This window comes from Alligator sinensis, unplaced genomic scaffold (assembly GCF_000455745.1).
Source record: "Alligator sinensis unplaced genomic scaffold, ASM45574v1 scaffold565_1, whole genome shotgun sequence".
In the NCBI taxonomy this organism is placed as follows: Eukaryota; Metazoa; Chordata; order Crocodylia; family Alligatoridae; genus Alligator; species Alligator sinensis.
Genome location: NW_005842234.1, coordinates 1,184,497 through 1,207,046, shown reverse-complemented (window position 1 = coordinate 1,207,046; position 22,550 = coordinate 1,184,497). Strand labels below are relative to the sequence as shown.

Sequence of the window (22,550 nt, the reverse complement as noted above, 5' to 3'; positions counted from 1 at the left end):
CACGTATGTTTCAGTCACTTACCATATTTATCCTGCATGCTACGTACTTCTTTCCCCCTTCAAATAAGTCCTCCAAAATTAGGGTGTCTGTCATAAGTGGGGTAGCTTGTTTTTTTTGTTGGAACAGAAATAGGCAGACACTGGCCATGTCTTCATGAGACATTTATGCAGAGAACACTGATTAGCTCCACAGTAAATGTCTTGCATCTATATGTGCAGCCCTATTAGATTGCAGGAAACTAACTGCAGCAGAGTAGTACTTGTAAATACAAGTACTATCCTGCTGCAGAATTTTTTTTGTGTGCAACAGCACACATGTAGACAGTGCCATGGCTGGCTGCGCATGAGAGTGCATGAAAGTGCTTCAGTGCGGAGGTGTCTGCTGGCTAGCCCTGCACTAGAGCACTCTTGGACCCCAGCCAGCCCTTCTGCAGCACATTGAGCTGGGTCAGAGCATCCCCAGGCTAGCAGGCTGACCCAGTTCAAAGTGCTGCCCCAGCAGGCTAGGGCCCTTCCAACTGGGGCTGCTCTGACCCAGCTCAAAGTGCTGCAGTCCTGGGCACATGTTCAAATGGTGCGCTCTTTGGTTCCAGAGGAATTTAGAGGTAGCAAAGCCAGCATAGATCAGCTGTTCATGAGATTTTCATAGTTATTGCATGTGGCTGAGGGGTACATCAGGTTCTGGCTTTCTGTAATTTCTGGCATGGCAGAGGAGGATTTATTTTGCAAAAGCCTTGATTCATAACCTGCTGAAGTTGATGGGAATTAATGGGCTTTGGATCAGGTCCTAAATGCACAGCTAACAGTACGTGGGACACCAGAGAGATACCTTGACATACAATCAAGACGGAGATAAGAATGTAAAAAAAAAAAAAAAAAAGTTGGGAGGTAAGGAGAGGGGAGAGGTAATGAGCATAAGAAGCACCAGTACATCTTTTAAAGTAGAAAATATGTTGCATCTCTCAAGGGTGACAGAATGGCTGTAACTTCCTGTCTGTGAAACTGTTCTCATTTGCCCATGATGGTCCCAAGTGCCTTACCCTTCTGAGAAAAGCCTCTGAACTCTGGCATTATGTGCTGATGCATAGCATGGACAGTATTTGTTATCTCCATTCAGTAGCTGATGGAAAATTAGTCCTGTTTTTAAGGATGGCTTTGATGGATCACCCAGTTTTCTGGTAAAATTAGAGAACTAAAGCAAGATGAAACTTATTTCTTAAGAAAGACAACCGAGTGAGAAATCTGTTCCTAAGAATACTAGTTTTGCATGATCACTGAGTATTTCTTTTTTCTTTTGCTTTTCTGTGCTCTGTGTGGTGTTTTGAAAAATGGTTGTTGACATACAGAAGGAGCTTCAAGGAGGAGAATGGTGGCTTTTAGAGGAAAAGATGGATTTCTGTAATGTTACAGTAGAATCTCGGTCATTTGCACCTGGGTAGTTTGCACCTGTTACATTTGTAGCAGGTTGATGGATTAAGGATGAACCATTCAGCTATTGCTGTAGCCATGCTCCTTCATAGTTCATTGGAAAAATAGTGTCCTTTGAGATAAGTGTAGGAGTTAGCTGAAGCACCTCAATAGTCCTGTGCAGCTGTTGGCTTCAGCTTTTCTTTGCAGACTCTCTCACATTTGCAAATCCTCGTCTTCACAAGGGGTGCCCAAACCTAACTGAATGGGTTCTACTGCATCTTTCCTTAACACAGGCCATTGGGTTTTGGAGATGTTTGAGTATTGGGAAGAAAGTATTTTGGATCTTATAGAAGGGCAAAGTTAAATATCTCTGTTTTGCAAGCCAAAATGAATCGTGTAAGTTTTATCAGTGAGCTCACTTTTATAAGCTAAGTAATCCAGATGGAAACCACAAAGGTCCAGACCCTCGTCTTTTCCAAGATGTTTTGGAGATCTTGTGAAGCTTTCTCATGCCAAGTCAAGGATGAAAATAGTTTAAAATACGGAAAGTTTGTATCAAGGCAATTGTTATTTTTAATAGCAGTTTTGGAAAAAAAACCAAACCCAAAACACTTTTCATACTTGATGTCACTTTTTCCAAGACTTGCTCCTGGAATTGTGGTATTCTTGGTGTCAAAGGGATGAATTTAACCTTAAACTCTTTACAGAGCTCATTTTTGTTCACGTTAAGTGATAAGTAATGTTAAGCCGTATCTTTTCTGCTCTTTATGGGGTTTGTTTTGGTTTGCTTTTAAGAACAAAGGAAATCGGCACATGAACAATGTTGTAATTGTCACTGTTTGTCGTGGACCTGGAGATGCAGGAATAGAAAGCAGCAGCACACGGGGTGGAGCAATAAGAGAAATAATTAACAGGTGGAAAGGTTGATGAGAAATTTGCATCCCTTAATCCATACAAAGCACACAAACAAGCTCACCAGCCCAAAAATACATTAATTTTCACAAACTGGTATACAGTGGGAATTAGAAAAGTGTGCTATATTTGCCTCAGTCTGCTCTTGCTCATGATTTTGGTAATAATCTTATTAACTCTAATGGGAATAGAGTTAGGCCAAAGTTGAACACAGTTGAAAATGTTCCTGAATCATTGCCCTGACCTTCCCAGGATCCATTATAAGCTGGCAAGTAATCCAGTTAATTGAAGTGATATATTTTATTGAACCAACTGTGTTAGTTAGGGGTGGGGAGGATCAAGCTCACCCCTTTTTTTTTTTTCCCTTGGGTGGAGCCTGCCTTGCCAGGCTGCCTGCACGGGATTCCTGTAGAGCTGCATTTAACCTGCTTTAAAGTGTTGTGCACACATGCCCCTCATTTTGTCTAGACACAGCCATACCTGTTTCTGGGAGTGTTTAGATCAGTGGTTGCATTCAGGCTAGCCAAAATATTTGATACCTTCATTATGAAGGCAGTGTGGTTGAGTGGATAAAACTGGGATGTGCTGTAGTAAAGATGTGCATTCTATTTCTGGCTCTGTTTTGCTGACCTTTTGTAGCCTGGTAAATTCACATATTTGTAAAATGGGGAAATATTACTTGACTTGTTTGTAAGATAATGTCTGAAGCTTTGCTCGATAAAAAGGGTTTTGAGCCCAAAACCACTAGTCTCCTGCCTCCTATCTCCTAAGCTTAATGGTAATAGACAGAAAGAATATCTTCTCCTTCACCATTGGTAGAACATGACATGAGTGGTTCATGTATGAGTGGCTGTGTAGTTCAAGTGAAATGGAAAAGCCTCCACCAAATCCAGTATGCGTGAAAATGCTGTGAATTCCTGCTCTGCTCCACACAGAAAAGGGTGCCAAAACTTGGAATATGTGCTTCGAGCTTGCTCTGAGGCTCACTGAAAGGCTTCTGTTGACTTCAGTGAGTTTTGGATCAGGTCTTTTTGTATATAGCTATTAGTTTATACCATAGGCCTGGATTCCTGATGAAGCTAGGTTAGGAGGTCATACAGAAATTTCAAGGCTAAAAACAAACATTACTATTTTTTTTGACTAGAGTCCCAAGGTAACGTGTTAACTCAGATTCTAAAAACCTTTAGAAAAATGTATGGATTATGTAGGTGTCTAAGTTTGCAAGATCAGGCCTTTTTGTTGATGAAACTGTTACTCTGACACCCACTTGCAATATTTTCTGAGTGTACACATTGATTTAAGAAAAGCAGGTGTATTATTCCTTCTTTTACTATTTGATATGGTCTCAGCTAATGTTGCCTTCAGAAATCATAATCCTCTCTATATATTTTCTCTCCAATAGATCTTGGAACAGTCATGCACAGAGGTATTACACTTGGAACCATCCAGTGTTTGTGTGGGAGGTAAGTTATTAGAATAGGAAAATAGTATACAAGAAGTAGTTATAGTGCTGTTTTCCTTTTTGTGTAAAATGTGGAAATCAAACTCCATATGACAACTAAAAGAAGAGGAATTACAGGAAGAATCAGGAAGTCCTTTTTATTTCTTTGGATTCCTCAAGGAAATTTTTTTCTGACTCCTTAAGTCTTGGTGGTCTGTGCTGTGTGAGATCTTTGAGACAGCACCAACTTTCAGTGCTATAGCAAGCAAGCAACTTTTCAACCTCTTCTTCTCATGTATTTCAAACATACATATTGTTGTTAATAATACTTTGTTGTACTGTAATAACCCCTAGGAGCTCCTGCTATAGTTCTGAACTTTAGTGTCCTAGGCACTGTATAAATATACTACAGTGATATCCCTATGTGGTGTTACACTATATACATCATGCTGTTCTCAAACCTAATTTATTTATTTATCCAGAGTTTTCTGCCTTGTCAAATGCTGTAGATCAAAGTATGTGTTTAAAGTTACATATATATCTTATAGCAGATAAAGATAATTCTGTCTTTCCAGTGATGTTAATTTTTTTTTCAAAAGTAAAATATAGTCCTAGCACTATTTGTTTATCTGACATTTGCTATGTATGGTGGACAAAGCTGGCAAGCTGCATTTTTCTTTAGAGATGGGCTTATATATTCTGTGAAATTATGCAACTAATCAAAGAAAGCTGCTCAAGCTTGCAGCCCATCAGTTTTTTTTTCTTCTTCCTCTTTATGGTTTTGCAATCTACACACTCTTTGAAATCAACCAAAATAAGGTTATTGCAAATTTTAATTCAGCTGTTTTGTAAAAGATTACAAAACTTAGTGAGTTATTTGATCAAACCAGTGGCTTAGACTTTGTATTGACTCAAGGTAACTTAGGGGTTATTGTCCACACTGATTAAAGACAGTCTCTATCCAGTGCTGTCAGAGGGTGTGACTCAAAATTTATTGAAGTAATGAGGAGTGAGCTTTATACAAGATCCAGCTTCTGTATATTGCAGAATAGGCTCATCACTTAAGTTGCAGCTGCTAGGTGGGACTAGCCTTCCATCTAAAGTGATTGCTTATACATTATGAAGTTCTTTCTAGTCCTTCTCCAGAAGTTAGCTCAAGTGTGAGGCACAGATGTGACCTGTTAACAAGGTAGCATGAGTAATGGTGTAATCTTACTACCTGTGCTGAACCTGTTTTGTGACTAGACCCCTGATGACTGCTAATCTAAATTTGGCCCCTCCCACAAGCACTGACAGATGATTTTTGTTTTTTAGAGGAGTTTCAAGTTGTCCTCAGAGGAAGCGGCCTCAAACTGGGCAGAAACAAGGATAGTGTTACCTGCACCTACTTTGTAAATGGCACGATAATTAGTAAGTATTAACATCTGAAATAAACTGTGGTGAATACAGGATAAGCCAAAGGTCTTTTGTAATACGCTTATTTTTATAGTTGTGAATTTTCATGATTTCCCCATTTTATACAAATATGAAAATAAAGAAGTGAAAAAATAAAGGAAGGAACTAGGATGGTTCAGAGGTTAGTAATGGAGTATAAATGGTTTGAATACAGTACAGGTTTGGATTAGCTGCAGATTGGTACCGATGCCTGGCTGCCCTGTAGAATGTGTGAAATAAGTCATATCAGCCCAATGCCTAGAAACTTCACCACAATTTGTTTCATTTGACAGATTTCTTGGTATTCTCCATAAAGAGGCCAAAGATTGAAGGCTTCCCATTTGTATTCTGGGCCACACTTGAGTTTATTTGGTGGTTTGTCTCATCACTGAAAATGCTGCACCTGTTTGAATACAGTAGCAAACCCACTTTCTATATAAAAGCATCAGGCATCCACACCTGGTAGTGGAATTACTGTGATTCTGTGCAGAGTTCGGTGATATTCACAGAGTGTGTGCTTCTGCTTGACACTGAGCACTCTTCATGACACTCTTGTGGCTTTCCGGCATAGCAGTGTGCTGAGATGGGTGTAAAGAGCAGCGAGGATGGATTGGGGGTATAGCTAGGGATCTGCTGATGGGTGTCTCCTCCAGTCATTGTGGTTGCTTAGGGGCCCAGGGACTGAAACACCACTCACCCTGCACTGGCCTCACTGTAGAGATATTTAGTAGGCCTGTGCGAAGCTTCGAGTGCTGATTTTGATTTGGAGGAGATTTGGCCTGATTTAGCAGCCAAATCTCTGAATCTGGATCAAATTGGGAGACCAATAAAAAGATCCAAATCGATTCGGAGAGTTTTGGAGGTTTGGGTAGTCCCCACTCACTGCCACAGTGAGCTGGACCTGGACTCCATGCTTGTAAGTAGGAGGGTGGACCTGGGCCCCTTGGTTTGAAGGGGGGGGGGGGGGGGGGGGAGGGAGGGAGAGGAGGCTGGAAGAGGGGACTATGGGGGACCCCTGCCAGGCCCCATCCCGTGCCCCCAACCCCCCTGAGCACCTCCTGACCCCTGCCCACTCTTTCAGCCCCATCAAAGGCTGCTCCACTTGGCCCCAGTGTCCTGGCTGTTTTTTTAAAGCCCCAAGCTCACTGGCTGCTGTAGCAGCCATCAGGGCTTCTGGGGGCTTGTGGCAGAGCCTCCCACGCAGCACGGGGCAATCTGGGGCAGTGTGGATTGTTCCCCTGCCTGGCAGGAGCTGGTGTGTGTGGGAATTTAAAAAAAAAAAAAAAAAAAAAGAGAGCAAAAAAAAAAAAAAAAGTGCCAGGATGCTGGGGCCAGGTGGGGGAGCCATTGATAGACCTGGGAGAGCAGGTGGGGGATGAGGCCTGTTTTTTTCAGAGATTTGGCAGCAGCCGAATCTCTGAATCAGATTCACTGTTGAGTCACTGTCCCCCGAATCAGCCAAATCTGAAGCAAATACTAGCTGCGTCGCACAGGCCTAATATTTAGTATGTGGCTGGCTACTTAGGCAGAACATTGGTTCCCTGGAGGTAACCCAGTGAGAAGAATTCAGTTTTAGAAAGAATCCCTGTAATACCTTTCAATAGCAGGAAGATCTCTCCTCAGGTAGGGATGGAAGAACCATACTTCCTTGCATAATGCACCCTAGAATAAGGTTCATACCTTGTTTTGGAAGGGCAGAGTGAAGGACAAAAGGTCTTTCCTTGTAGTAAGTAACTGAGTATCAGTGGATTGTGTGGATCATGTGCAGAGTTGCTTTCATATTTGCCTTGTAAGTGGCAGAAACTGTCTTTAGTGTATTTCTCTCATACAATGTGCACTCCAATTTTCAGCAACTGTTTTTTGGAAAGAAGGTGTGTGTTGTATGTATGAAATCATGGTGCATGCTTAACTAACTATGCAAGTAGTTGCACTGAATTCAAGACTTTTTAGAACGCAGGATTAAAGTCTGGCTTCTGATTAAATCTCTCCCTGAACTGAGACCTAAATGTACCAAGGCCTTGTCTGCATTAGAATGCTTTGCTGATTGAAGTAAACTGGTTTAGCTGAAGTGACAGACCTCTTGCCCAGAATGAACATGGTTATACTGGGATAAAAATACTTACTTTCTAGCCTACTTATATTGTTGGTCGGGAAGCAGATGAAGCTATCCTGGCATAAGGTACCTTCATACTGATATCAAAGTGTCTACACTATGGGTTTTTTTTAATGCTCATTTACTAAAAAGCACATCCGTAATCAAAATAACTATGCTGCTGAAACTGTACACCAGGCCTAAGAAAACCAACAAAGAAAGAAATGGGGAATTTTGCAAAATTGATTCATGTGCATGCGAACGACAAGGATTTTTGTGGGCGATATCTATTATTGGTCCAACTGTATGGTTGGTATAGACATATACCAACATATGTATACATACATATTAATGTATACAATTTTTAATACATTACACATGACTATATTGATGCATAGGGCCAGATCCCTTTCTACCAACCACCCATTTGATTGATGCCTAGACAGCTGTTAGTTAAATGCATCACAAGGAAAAGAACACACATTTTAGGCTACACCATCCTACACCACAGCTATACCATCCTCATCCCCATTACAATAACTGTAGTGCGCTTCTGTGTACCTGTCTCCTTCACCTTTAGCTATCACAGTCACTCAAAGGACCGCCTCCATGACTCCTTCCCTTTTCCCCCCCTCCCAAATCCCCCTCCTGATTCCCCAGTCCTTTCACTCGTTGCTACAGTCTTCATAATCGCCGATGAGTAAATGCATTTTTAAAAATATATAATTTCATGTCTCAGTTACTAATTCTATCAACTGAGCAGCAGAGATCAGTTTTTCAAGTCTGTGTGGCACTACCACTGGCAAGTATGCTACTTCCCTGATTTTTTTTCAGCCTGGGGCTTCAGATACTCCCAAAATCCAGGGCAGGCATCCTGCAAGCAGGCCTCAGGCCCAGAGACTTGGAGTTCAGATGCCCCATAGTCTTGCTTGTCCCTAGCCAAAAGGCCATAGAAGCAATCTAGAGGAGGAGTCAGAGAGCAATCCTCCATCACCATAAATTGTGTACCCAAGATCCACCCATTGGGAGGCTATAGCAAATTCTCATAGTGGTGTCTGCCCTCAGTGGAATGGACAGGTCTCCATTCTCAATAGGGACTACACTAGATCTTAGCTGGGGGAGACCTTAGTCTAGAGCACATTTTTTTTATTTATTTATTTATTTTTTTTAAAAACATATGTCTATATATATTTACATAGAAAGTTTTATACACACACCATTTAGCATACTTTTCTTCACATACCTTAATCCACATTCAAAACCCATGCACCTGTTACAATAAGTGTACCCACGGACTTGCACTCCCATGCACCCATCTTCAGTCCTTTCTCTGACCCAGTCACACCATCTCTTAGTCCTAGCCCTGATTATGGAGTTTAAAATCTCAGTTCATTCACTGTCATCGTTGCTCTTGCTGTTGACTCAACTGCTGCTGTCATTATCGCTGTCACCTGGGCCAGTTGCCTCATTTTCCTCCTCATTACCACTGTCCGCTTCCCTTCTAGGGTGTCTTTGAAGAGCCTGTGCAAACTCTCTCTTTGCCAGGCAGTGTTGGCTGCGTCCTCCCCATCCTTTCCCACCGATTTCGAATAGTAGGGCTGGAGTTCACTCAGAACCATTTTAACACAATCTGCCACCTCAAGATTCATGTGCTTGTATATCAAGAGGTTCCTGGACTTCCACAGGGTGCTCCTGACACAGGACATGAACTGATCGAAACTGACTGTTGGGTTTTCTTGGTGTTTAGTCAGGTGGCAATACAGTGCCGTCTCTCTTGTCATCCATCTGATCCCTGCCACCATTTCACAGAGTTGATTTACCTTTTTCCAGACCTCCTTGGTATATGAGCAGAGCCATAAGAAGTGGTTGACGGTTTCTGTGGTACCTTGGCAGATTGCCATAGGGCAGCTGGTCTACCTCTCTGTGCTCTCATTGGGAGAGCTCAGTGGGCTGTCAGCCATTTCAGGTCTCTGTGGTCTTTCTGCAGGTCCTTGTGGAAGATCTGCTCCTACACAGCTTAGCAACCATCACTGGGGCACAGGTCCATGGGTGATAGTATGTCCCTAGCTCTCTCCACCTCTTGTATCTTTCTGTGGTGAGAGATAGTCACAGGGACGTCATTCTGTAGCCCATACATGCTGTGGAACTCATTCAGAATATTGTAGAACCAGGATTGGTCCACAATCCATGTTCTTCAATTGGTCAGCATGAACACCTGCCATGGTCTCAGGGGGTGTCCTGCAAAATATTTTACAGATTGTAAGATCTTTGCTCCCACTGCCAGCTTACAGATCCAGTCCGCCTTAGCACCGACTCTTTTTCAACCATGGTGAGCTACTACATTGACTGCATTTCAACTTCCTCTTTACTCCTGTGCTTGAGCTGTGCCTTCCTTTCCCATTTCCAGTGACTCCTGCTTTTTAACTATTCTTAAATGTCTGGCAGACATTGCCATACGAGATCCCAAACATCTTACTCAAAATCTGTTTGTGACTCCCTCTCTCAGCCTATCACATGATTAGTGTGGCCCTGCCCTCCCTGAGGTGGAGGCAGACCAGGTTGCCCTGGGCCTCATCTGCATATACATTTTTGGAGGATCCCAGGACTTGTGACAAGAACATTTGATTCCAGTCATGCGTGGGGGGCTAATTAGCATGTGGATCCTTTGTGAGAGATATCTGGCATACACGCACATAATTGAAATGCTGGGGCCCAGTCCAATGAACAGTGTGGTAAATCATGAGTTTTTGGCTTTGGACTGATGTCATGCATAGTTTGTACTCTCTATAAGTAGGTACAAAAGTGTGGCTTAAAAGTGTGTTTGTAGAGTGCCTGTGCTAAACCTTGATGCAGTTTCAAAAGAGACAAAATGCATCAATTCTGGATGAACTAAGTCTATAAGTACCTGTAATGATTTTCCTATATGCAAGTTACTACAGGCAGGTTCATTTCCAGGTCAGTGTTTTCAACTTTACTCCTTAGACCATGCTCTCCTTGAGCTTATTGAAGTAATAGTAAGGAGGTGGGGAAGGGACTGCAGGGTGTCAGAAGGTGAGGGGGCTACCTGATCCCAGCTTTATTTTCCCTGCTGTAGCAGTGGGAGGGAGACGCATTCAAGGCAAACCTCCAATAATTCAGTTCTATACCTGTAAAATTATAACAAATGTATAGATGTTCCACATATAAAATCTAATTTTTGGGAGGTTGTCTTATATTCATGGTCATCTTATATTTGAGTAGATATGGTATATTGATTAGGGAGGTGAAAAGATCATACCCTGTAGCCATGTTATTCTGGCAAAGGCTTTTGCCAGCAGAGCTTCTGTCACTTAGGAGGGAGATGGGGCAACTCATGTGGAAGAAAACTCCTGTTAGTGTAAGTTTTGCATATAGCAGGAGGCTAAGCCACCTTATCAGTGGTGGTAGTAGCTTTGAGTATAAGCAGTGCCTGCATTGCTTTGCCCCTTGCACACATTTCCTTTTCTTGCCTTTCACACACATTTTGCACAAGTGTAAATGACTGGCATTTTAATTTGGTCTTGTTTCATGTCCACTTTCCTCCAATGACAGTGACTCCACATGGTACAGGACATTGGAGAATCAGCCTTTGTTGTAACATTTCCTGTTTTTAGTATTCAAGAAACAGTGAAGAGCAAGTAGATTTACATTTCATTTTTTTGCCTCGGGTAGTAAATGTCTTGATAAACAAAATAACTGCAAAATGAATTAAGAATGGATATAAAAAAGTAAAACAAAAGGAATTCGAGTAGTTTCTAATTTATACAATGCACTCATTTTTCCCAAATTCCGATTTTACTGCACACCATGTGTGCTTACACCGTTCTTCTGGATATAACCTGTGCCTGGACTGAAGTTCTGATCATTGCAGTTTGTTAAAGATCTTTGAGAAGTGCTTTTGAGAGCAAGTGTACTACCCCAGTTGTTCTGGCTAAAGTCAAACTGGGTAATTACATTTTCCTTCACTTGCAACTGATCTTCTCATTTCCTGTCTTGAACTATAGTGCTGCATTGCCCAGACTATATAAATCTGTTGCTGTATTCCATATTACAGATGGCCACAGTTCATAAATTGGTAGAGTAATTCTTTCACATGTAGGTAAAATGACAGTTATCTAGGTGACCTGGAGAATTCCTAAAACATTTTGCTTATCTAAAAATACATTTTATTTACTCTTGGCACAATTTTTTGGATTTAGAAGAAATATATCTGAAGGCTGAATAATCTGAAATTTGGGCAACCTGGATTCAGATATTGATGTTTATTAAGAGTGTGTGAAATGGGCCATATTAGATTCAGATTTGGCCTGAATCGGGGACAGTGATTCAATTTGTTGATTTGGATCACTGTCCCCAATTTGATTTCTGCTGAATCTGAATGTGTAGATTCAGTGCTGATTTGGAGAATCAGTGATTTGGCCATAGACATAGCTTTAAATGTTTTTTCTACATACCTCGAGGTACCAGATGCAGCTGCGATACTGGCGTGGATGGAGCAACCCACGGGAACGTGCAGTTCCCCCCACTCCTGCATTTTTGGCAGTGAACCGGGAGTACTTTCGGTCCACTTCCGGGTCTAACGCCAAGCGTGCAGTGGGGCCCCGTATGTCGCCGCCCGCCCCCCCCGGCTTGGCAATCGAGTTCAGGGGGATCCTGGATGGCCCCCCAGACCCAGGAGGCACCAGTTGCCAAACCAGGGTGGGGCAGGAGCGTGAGCTCTCTGGCGGACCCAGAAATGGACTGGAAGTGCTTCTGGTCCACTTTCAGGTCTTCTGCCAAGCAAACTGGGGAGCCTCCTGTGCTCCTGTAGGACACTCCATCTGCCCCAGCATCACAGTGTTCATGAGCTGCCTGGTACCTTGAGGTATGTAAATTTTTAATTTTTTTTGGCTTTTTTTTAAGCTGCGTCTATATCCGAATCACCGAATATTTCTGAATTGATTCGAAGGGTTCCGATTCGATTTGGAGAGATTAAAGGGTCTCCTGATTCGATTCGGAGGTTTGGCCGCTGAATCTCCAGTGAATCGAATCAGTGACTGAAGCTTTGCACAGCCCAAATGTTTATATATAGTTGCTAGTGATCCAAACTCATGGGTATTATTTCCACCATGCTGTTGACTTATTTTTTGGTCACTAACACTTCATGTAAGTTCCCTATCTCTCAGTTTAACCATCTCTAAAATAACAATAGCAACTATTTCTTACCTTAAAAAAATGTAAGGTAGCTTATTTAAGAGCCATACAGTGGTTTGAAAATTTCTTTTGGAAGCTAATAAGTAGGGATCTGTGTGTATTTTGTGATTATGAAGATATTTCAGTATTTTTTTGCAATCTTCACATTATTCATCATTTCCTTTGAGGATTAATGCTCTAGTTAACTAGTTAGTATTTATTGCTGACAATACTACCAACATGCAATGGCATGAATGCTACTAATTCCTGGCATCAGATCCTAATAACTCTTCTAGAATTACCAGTTGCTTATCAAACCAGCATTAAACAGCAGGACTCTGACACCAATTGTATTGCACAGTGTCATAGCTTATACCTGTGCAAAGTGGATGGAAAATATTATTAAAGCAGAATGTGATAGCATATTACATCCCACTAGGTGCGTCTACATAAAACACTACCACGCAGTAGCGTTGGTGGGCACTAACCATAATGCAACGCTGCTGTGCAGTGTAATGAGCTACTGTGTAGCTGCATCTGAATAAATCCGTGCCGGGGATGCTACTGCACAGTAACACTAGTTACTGCACAGTCATTTAACACTTGGTTATGCATGTACTAAATGCGCAGTAACAACTGTGCAGTCTGCCACTCGTGTAGATGCAGCCAGTGGCCAGTGTCAGTGTTAGCACATGTTGCAGCATAGCAGACAGTGAACCCCTCCCCCCAGAAGTCTTGCCAGCATCTGTTAGAAAATTTCTGGTCAAGGCTCCTTTCCTTTTACCTAATTTTATCAGAGGTATCTGGGAAGCCATCAGATCAGTGGAAAGACGAAGGGATAGGAATGACATGGCAGGGTACTGTGTAGCATGTAGTGTATCCACCTCACCAAGGACAGTCAGTCAAACCAGAACTCAACAGAAGAGAAAGAACATTGCCCCCAGGTTTTAGTTTGTCAGAGCATGGACAGCTAGAAGAAGAGGAGGGCAGTCCCGTGAAAGATGCTGCCAGGGACCCATCACGCAGGCAGCTATGCCCAATAGCTTTTTATCCCACTCATTTTTCCTTCTTTTTCCTTTTGTCCTCTTTCATTAAATGCACACGTTCACCAAAATGTCTGGCACATGCCAAATATGCTTTGCAGCTGCTTTTTTTTAAAAAAAAAAAAGCCAGAAGAGAACAAAGCACATTTCTCAGTAAAATCCCACCACTTGCAAGCCAAGTGGATCTAATGCATATTGTTCAGTGGGAATAGCAGTGACAAAATTGAGCTCTTGGTATGGGGCAGCCTCTGTTAACTTGGAGTTCCTTGTCAGGGTGGTTGCAGCGCAAGCAGTAAGTTTGTAGGTTCTTTTGGGGTTAGATACTGTATTTCGGCAGATGTCTTACCTAACGTTTGTAAAGAACCATTACCGAATGCTGAAAAGGAAACCTGCGAGACATAACAGTGGAATAAACAACAATCTATGTAAATTACCATTAAAACAGAAGCATATGGCAGTGCACACCCCACTTCTCCAACTGAGATTCACACATACACAACTACTAACCCAGATCTAGCATTACAAGTTGGCAAAGAAAGAACCATATACAGAGGAAGTAAATCCCCATGGCTTAACAACTCTGTGCCCGCTCTGGCCCGGAAGTTCAATGGTGCTCGCCTTATTGTCCCCGGTGGTCCGTCGAGAAGGTGTTTGCTCTCGATATGGTCTTCCCCAATCTTGCCTGCCATGACTTTGAATATTATTTCAGTGGAGGTTCCGACCATGTGGGGTTTCCCGATGGCGGAACGTTTATCTGGCGATCTTCTGCGAGGCTCCACTTCCCCTATACCTCGCCCTTACACCATGCCTAGATGGATCACGGTTGTCCTCCTAGTCAGGCTCCTGATTGTTGAGCCCCCTGACCACTTTCGTAAGGGGGGATCCTTCCTGCTACTGCTGAGGCATCCTAAGGTCCCCTGTCCGGGTTGCAGGACTGCCATTTCATTCTCTAAGGCCAAAAAAACAACTCCGTGGTTTACCTAACACTAAGGCTCTGACAAGAGCTCTGATCCTCAGCCCCTCCAAAAAGGGGAAACATAAAACCCAAAGAAAACCTAATATTACACTACGAGGGATCCAACAGTTCCCTTGCCAGGCCCTTCTGCTAAGTTGCTGACCATCCAGCCTTTGATACAATGGGTCTAGTTTAAGCCCTGTATATGGCTGGGGTGGCCTGTGGACTCCCCTACTACTCTTCTCCCCCGACACCCAGCTCTTTGTGTCTTCGGACCTCCCTGTGGTCCCTTAGCGGGAGCCTGTCCGCTAGTTACTTTCTGGGTTGGCATCACGCTGTTGATGGCCGTACTTCACAGCTCCTCACGCTGCCTTTGCCTCCCGTCATCCACTTGGTACGCCTCTCCGGCTTCACTGTTGCCCTCAGCAGTCCCACCTGGTCTGGCGCAGGGAGTTGTGTTAGCCTTTCCGGCCCCTCCGTTATAGCCACTGGCGTCGGGGTCTGTCTGTACCCTTCTGCTCCTACATGCAGTTTCCCAGCTGTAGGGAGCCGCCTCTGGCTTCCAACTCCTGCTGCTGCAGCCGGCAGTCTCCGGCTTGCAGCTTGTGCTGGAGGGTTCTTCCCTGATGGGGAAAGCAACCTCCAGCTCTCCTCGCTCCTGTGGGACCTTTGAACAGCCACCTCCTGCTGGTGCCTTTGCTGGCACCCTTCTGCCTCCTTCCTCTTTGCCGGTGGCCCGTTTTATTTCCGCCGGCTGGCGATCGCCGCTGACGTCACCGGCCAGCCGCAGCTGTATAAAGGCGCAGCTGATGATCCGCGCGGGTTCCTCCTCGGGTTCTGGTTTTGCCGCAGGTCCCGCTGCGGGTAAGTATTTCCCTTTACCCTTGTTTTTTCCTTCATTCCCCTCTGTGCGTCCCTGTCCCTGGGGCTCTCCCCTGGTATTTTGGGGTCCTCCCTTCTGTTTTTCCCGGTGACAAACTCCTTTCCCAAATGTGCTTCTTAAGCACTTGCATATCTGGCCCTTTTAAGTGCAGGAAAGAGCTGCCCTGGGCTTACCACAGCAGAATGGATGTTGCCTATTGGTGGACCTTTTAAACAACATTCCTGGTGTGAGAGTATTTCTGTGGCTGATGAACAGGGTTGCCAAACAGGTGGAATGAGTGTGACTGTTTCCAAGAGTCAGAATCCCTCCTGGAGTTCTTAGTACCTATGGCCTGCATGCCTCAGGGCGGCATGTATGGGGATTGGAGCAACAGTCTATTCTACCTCTTCCCACAAACTTTTGGGTCTTTGGCATGCAGACAGGTGTATAGAAGGACTACAGTTGCACCCTGTTGCTGCAGAAGTGCTCAGGGGATTTCTTGTGTCTTCCCTCTGTGTCCCTCTTGCAGACCAGCAAGAAACAGCCTGATATTATGGTAGCAAGCTTTGGTTTGGGATAAAAATAAGTGCTTCATAAAGTAGCCATGCTTTTGAAAGTGCTTTGAGATGTTGCAGCATGGGAAATGCCACATAAATATATGACATTTTAGGTGGTTGTTGTAATTGCTATTGAATATAATGTGTAGAGGTTAGGAGTGCACACCTGCTCATTAGAAACAGCCATTTGTCTTTTAATTATTAGTGACTCTCTAACAATACAGTATTAGCAAAAACACCTTCTCATTAAAGCTACGATTTAGGGAAATCATCACTATCCTGAAGGATACTTAAGCTTAATGGGACTTCAGCTTATATTTACAGTTTAGTTATGATTTGTCTGTTGTCTTGTAAAGATTTGGATACAGACACACCTAAGTGCTTTCTTGAATTAGAGTTTTAATTGCTTTTAAGGCCTAGAAGTCAGATGAACTTTGAACCAGACCAGTATCCAAAGTTTTTTGAAGAACATTAGGCTGCATCATATTCAGACATTCTAGTTTCTCATCTGATTAAGTAGTGCAATATATGTAGCTCATGTAATGCTTTGTTTTGCAGATGAAAAAGCAATACAAGTGGAATCAAAGTTTATTCTCTGTCCAGCACCTGTCTTGCATAACAGTGGCGAGTAAGTACTTGGAGAAAACTTTATCTTGTATCTTGACAGAATTAAACTCATTGATGCTCAGCATAATCATATGGGGTTTTGGCAATAGGCAGTCTTTTTTTCCCCCCTTTGGGTTATTTTCCTGGTATATTTGCCAATGTTGGAATGGCCTTTAAATAGTTATCTGTGACCAAACTGATTTGGACGATGCCCTAAAAATGAAGATTTAACCAGTTTATTAAACACTGAAAAGGTCTGGTTTGTCATAAGTTTTACCTAGATTAGCTATGTTTTAACAGGGCATAATATGCTCTCTTCTAGATAATCTTTGTGCTCATTATTAAATGTATTACATTATTTCTGACACTTACAAGCTATTATTGAAATTGTATGTCAAAATGTGTACCACTGCTTAACATGTAGTGATAAAATGAGGCACTAATTTAGCAACTGCAGCAGTCTCTTAACAGCATCATGACTAAACTGCAGCTTTAGCCTTATTCTAAGTGTCACTGGCCATGGCTGCAGATTGTTTCTACAGCCTTGAGAACTGATTCTTCCCTTCACCTCCCAAAATCAAACATGCCCTAGGCTTTTTAGATCACTTTAGCTTAAACTTAATTTCTTGCATTTATAAGAGGAGTTTCCTCCTTAATTCTACCAGAGTAGTCAGGAATTAGAAATATCTGGAAATGATCCCCTCGTTATCACATTTTTACTCTGTAGGAGGGAGAAGACTCTCTTCCCTTTTGTGCCTTGAGGAGAGCAACCGTTATATCAGGAAAGAGGAATTTGGGATGAATTTTTATTGCTAAAAAAGCCCAGTAATTTTCCTTTGCCTTGGCCCCTGATTTAAGGAAAGCATTTCAGTACTTTCACTTAATTGGGACAGAGTCATAATCTTAAAGCTAAGCATGTGCTGGAAATATTTTCTGAACAGAGATGCTCTCCTGAGTTAGGGCTTTCACTAATGACTGACAGCTTCTATAAAGCTATAACCTGAGTGAAGCATTGGGAGCACATCTGTTTTGTATACTTAATAGTCATGGCAGGGAGGGGAGTTGGAAAAGTACTTTCACTTAATTGGGACAGAGTCATAATCTTAAAGCTAAGCATGTGCTGGAAATATTTTCTGAACAGAGATGCTCTCCTGAGTTAGGGCTTTCACTAATGACTGACAGCTTCTATAAAGCTATAACCTGAGTGAAGCATTGGGAGCACATCTGTTTTGTATACTTAATAGTCATGGCAGGGAGGAGAGTTGGAAATAAATGGATTAAAAGACTTTTAAGTGATTAACCCCAATGGAGGGGCGAGGAGTGGTTCATCTCAAAGGAGATGTACAGTTAGTGCCTGATGCTATATCCTCCGTTACATTGAAAAAGACTGGACCTAGGAATGTAAGATAGGGAAAAAATGTTGAATTATCTCTGTGGGAGAGAGGATGAGGCTTTATACTACATACAGTGTCAGACATTTCAGATTATAAAATAGCCTTTTACATCCATATATACAATGCTGATTTGTCTTGAGCGATATGGCAGTGCATCAGAACTATTCTGCGGTGATGTTTCTCCAGTGCAATACCATTGAGTTCAGTGGAAGTTTGCTGGCATACAGTTGTGGAACTGAAGTGGTATACCTACAGCTGGAGCAAAATAACTGTCTCAAACTGCTATTTTAGCTGTACGTGGCATTGATTTGTCTTAGCTATGAGGAAAATGTTATCATCAGGAAGAAATGAGTTAATTTGTTTAATTACTCCTTCCCTCCCCAGCAAACATTTCAGTGGGAATACACTGGCTTAAAACACATCCGTAAATCAGGCCCACAATGTTGGATAAACACCGCAAATCCTGAACCTGTAGCTAATTGCCACCACAGTGTTAGTCTGAGACTATGCAAATTGCATAGCCTGCCAAATGAGCAAGAAATGCACAGAATATTTATTGATATATATTAATACACAGTGTAAATTATTTGAACAGGCTGTATTTTTGTTGTTCTGAGAAGTGCTTGTTGGCCTGTGAAGTGTCACTGAAGTAGACAACGCACCATATTGTAATTGCAATCCAGAGAAAGTACCTAATTACAGGGCAGTTCTTTTCAGCAATGTTCCTAGCAAATGCATGCCTTACAGTAGATTAAATACATACAGGCTCTACATGCCATGTTGCAAAAGATATACTGATATAAAATGTACTTCCAAAACACTGTGCTTGAAGAGTCACAGGGTTTAGCCTAAAGATAAGTAGTACATGGCAAATTAGAAGACTTGACAGCTATGATAGAAATGTACATATTTGAACTCTTGACTTTCCATTGGCACAACTCAGACTACTGCTGGATACCTCCCAGTAATTCCTCATATAGTGGAGCTAATGTTAGTTGCTAAAGTAGCAGCAATCAGGAAGCTGATTTTTCTGGTGTTCTTTTTAACAGGACTGTAGTAAGTACAACCAAATATTAGACCAAGTTAATTTTGAAATTTCTAAAACTTGTGAGTTGTCATCTACGTGCATGACAAAATGTATGCATATGGTAGCTTCTGTCATATCTGTGCTATTTGAGATCTGCACAATTTTATTTTTGTAGGCCGATGAATTCTTAAAAGTACAGCAGCAACTACACTGAGTTTACCTAAAGTAAATTAGCGTGGCTGGCAAACCACTAGTTCTATTGGATTAATGCCACAATATGTTTCTCTTCTCTTTTTATCCAGCTGCTGGCTGCAGTTGTCAGATACTTACAAAATACTGCCGGTAGATTTATAGCTTGGCATTTTCTACAAACAATACTTTTTTTAGATAGCACCATGTGCTGATGTGGCACTAAAGGGTGATGTGGCAGTGTATTGATGCAGCTTACTGCATACAGAATGCATCTTCATCACAACATTCATGAGAGGCAAAATTGTTAGGTACCTTAGTCCCCTAAATCAACTTTTTCTTTTTGTAGATATCTCATTTCCTAAAAGCTTGAAACTACTTGGGATTTTTAAGCAGTACATAGCTGTTGCCATATCATTAACTAAAAGCTTAGGGTGAAACTCATGCCTATGCAGAAAATACTCTATGAAGATTTAGATATGGGCCATACTTACATACATCAAATAAGAACTAAACGAAGACTAGGCTTATTACCGGTTTAAGAAGGTGGAGTTTTATTATTCATCCCAGATTCAGCAGCAGGCATAAATTGCCATTTGCTGCAGAGCAGATTTCCCCTTCATCATTCAGTTGTGTTAGATTGGGGTCGGCAATATTTTTGGCCAGAGTGCCCAAAACACTCATTTAAATTTAGTTAAGACTCCATTTTACATTTCATTTGCCACATTGGCTCAGTAGATGGCAATAATAAGATTAACCACTTTGTAAACTTAACTGTGGTACCAAATGTTATGTATTTTATTTAACTTAATCTCAGTAAACGCTTACTGAAATAAAAGGTTCCCTCTCCTGATCTGCATGAGTTGTGCATACCATAGTCTTTTCCTGGGCTATTACAGAAAGAGATTTTGAAGGAACAAGCACTGAAAGCTAAAATTCTGCTTTCCTTATGCCAGTACTCCAGTAAATGAGGCAAGGACATTTTGGTCCATGACACATGAGTTTGAGGATTTTGTTTAACTTAGAAGAATCAGAGGTTATAGAATTGCTGCAATCAAAACAGTCTGCTGGGGAAGCATAAGGCTTCTCTTAATACAGCTATAAGGACACTGATCAGTTTCTGTTTTTGAACTGATGTGGGATGTCTGTACATAGCCTGGCTGATCAAGTGAAATCCCTAACTTCAAATACGAGTTCACAATATTACTTGTCGGTCTAAAACAGACCGTGGTTCAAGTATGTTGCTGAGCATGGACTATATATGCATGCCAACTCATATACATTATGTCTGTGTGTCGCGGTGCACCTCGGTGCCCCGCTCCTAGAGAGGGGAAAACTGGCAAGGGAGAAGCTCTGGCAGTGCCTAAGGAGCCCTAGCGGTGATTAGGGAGTACAGCTGTGGGTTGCCGGAGCAACTAAGGAGAGTCAGCTGCCAGTAGGAGGCAGGGCCTGGCCCTTATAAAGCCCAGGGCTGAAGCCAGGCGGGCAGTTCCCTGCCAGCAGCCAGAGAGGCAGGAGCTCTCTCAGCCATGACACTAGAAGCAGTGAGAACCGCAAGTACTGCTTGAGCAGTTACAGAAGGCAGCTCGGGAGGCTTGAGCCGTGGTGTTAAGTTATAGCCAGGCGGCTTCAATTTGTGTTACAGCCTAGGGGCTTGTGGTTTTGCTTTGGCGTTGTTATTTATTAGACCGGTGGTTTGGGTGAGGCTATAGGGGTTGGAGGAGGCTTCATTGGGGGCTCACAACAGAGGGTGAGGACCCCAGCGCCTGAGTGGGTGCAGCATACTCATAGGGACCCACAGTGGTGTGGGGGCCCTAGCGCCAGAATGGGCACAACGAGCCCCAGGAAGGGGCAGCCTTTTTTAAGAAGCCCCATGCGGGCGTAGCAAGCCCCAGAGCGGGGCAACAATTGAGAGGCCCCAGTGCGGGCGTGACAGCCCCAGGAAGGGGGCAATATTTTAGAAGCCCAAGTGTGGGTACGACGAGCCCAGAGAGGGGGCACTATTGAGAAGACCCCGAGAGAGGGCGACAGCATGGAGAAGCCCAGTGCGGGCGTGACGAGCCCCAGGAAGGGGGCAATACTTTAGAAGCCCAGGTGTGGGCGTGGAAAGCCCCAAGGAAGGGAGCGGCATTTTAGAAGCCCGAGTGGGGGCGCAGAGAGAGCCCCAGAAAGGGGGGGGATTATCGAGAAGCCCCAGTAAGGGCATAGCAGGCCCCAGGAGGGGGCACTATTGAAAAGGCCCAGACAGGGGGCAACAGCGCAGAGAAGGCCCCGAGAGAGGGCGGCGGCGCAGCGAAGGCCCGGAGTGGGCAAGGAGAGCCCCAGGAGGGGGCGTCAGTGTACGGAAAGAGACAAACCAATGTCTATCCCATCTGCGAGGCTTGGGGCGTGGTATCAGGGGTGGTTGGAGCCACGCATAGCCCATAAGGCTACGGTGCCCCGAAGCACCCATTTGCGCTGGACAAGATCCACGAGGGGTCCAGGAGTCTATGTGTCCAAGAGGGTATAAGGCAGCCTCCCAACTTAACTTAAGAGCAAAGACGTGGCGGGCGAGAATAGAGGGTGCCCTTGGGCCGACTTGACACGGAAAGGGGGCCTCAAGGAGGTCACGGCCCTCCTGCAGGACCCTGCCGTGACACTGTGTAATAAATGGACAGAAATAAAAGTGAGGAACTAAGAGGTCATTAAGCTCCTCTATTCGACTATTAACAAAAGTTTTAAATAAGACAAGACAAGCTAAAGGGATTTCAGGAAAGAACAAGGGAAAGACCTATGAGAAGTTGGAAATACTCAGCGTGTGACTTGACTAAGAGATTAAGAATATTTTATGTGGATAAACACCCAATGGGAAGTGGAATTATTTTGGTTGATGAAAGGAGTTCTAATCAGGAGTTGAAGGGATACCTTTAAAAAAAAAAGAAATTTTAACATGAATACTTTGCTTAAAATCAGAGCTTTTGGGCTGTAATTGCTCAAGAGAAGTAGTAGGAAGTTCCATCACCTGGAACACAACACTGGCAAATATGCAATAGGGAAGAAATTTGGAGGTTGGAGCAGCCCTGGCTGGTAGGGATCCCTGGTGGGTCAGCCTGCCAGGCCAAGGGTGCTCCGGTCTGGCTCAGTGTGCTGTGGAGGGGCTGGCTGCAGTACAAGTTTGCTTTAGTGAGGGGCTAGCTGGCAGGTAGCCCCTGCACTGAAGCACCCTCGTGCACCAGCCAGCCATACCAGTGTCTACGTATGTGCTGCAGCAGAGTAAAAAAACCCAAAAAACTCCACAGCAGGATTGTACTTGTATTTACAAGTTAATTCCCTGCAGAATTAGTTTCCTGTGCCCTAATAGGGCCACACATGAAACATGAGATGTTGACTGAGGAGCTAATTAGTCTATTCTGTACTAAACGTCTCGTGTAGATGTGCCCAGGGAGTAGTACTTTACTT

General features: G+C 43.2%; 1 protein-coding gene across 4 annotated transcripts in view; it reads left to right on the top strand.

Annotated features, from left to right (window-relative positions):
* Positions 1–22,550, top strand: part of ANTXR2 (ANTXR cell adhesion molecule 2) — a 185,346-nt gene that overhangs the window by 34,120 nt on the left and 128,676 nt on the right. For all 4 annotated transcript variants that reach the window (XM_025208515.1, XM_025208516.1, XM_025208517.1 and 1 more), the window contains 3 exons: positions 3,725–3,785; positions 5,078–5,173; positions 16,455–16,524. In XM_025208515.1, the coding sequence (XP_025064300.1) occupies positions 3,725–3,785; positions 5,078–5,173; positions 16,455–16,524 (227 nt within the window). The remainder of the gene's footprint in view (positions 1–3,724; positions 3,786–5,077; positions 5,174–16,454; positions 16,525–22,550) is intronic.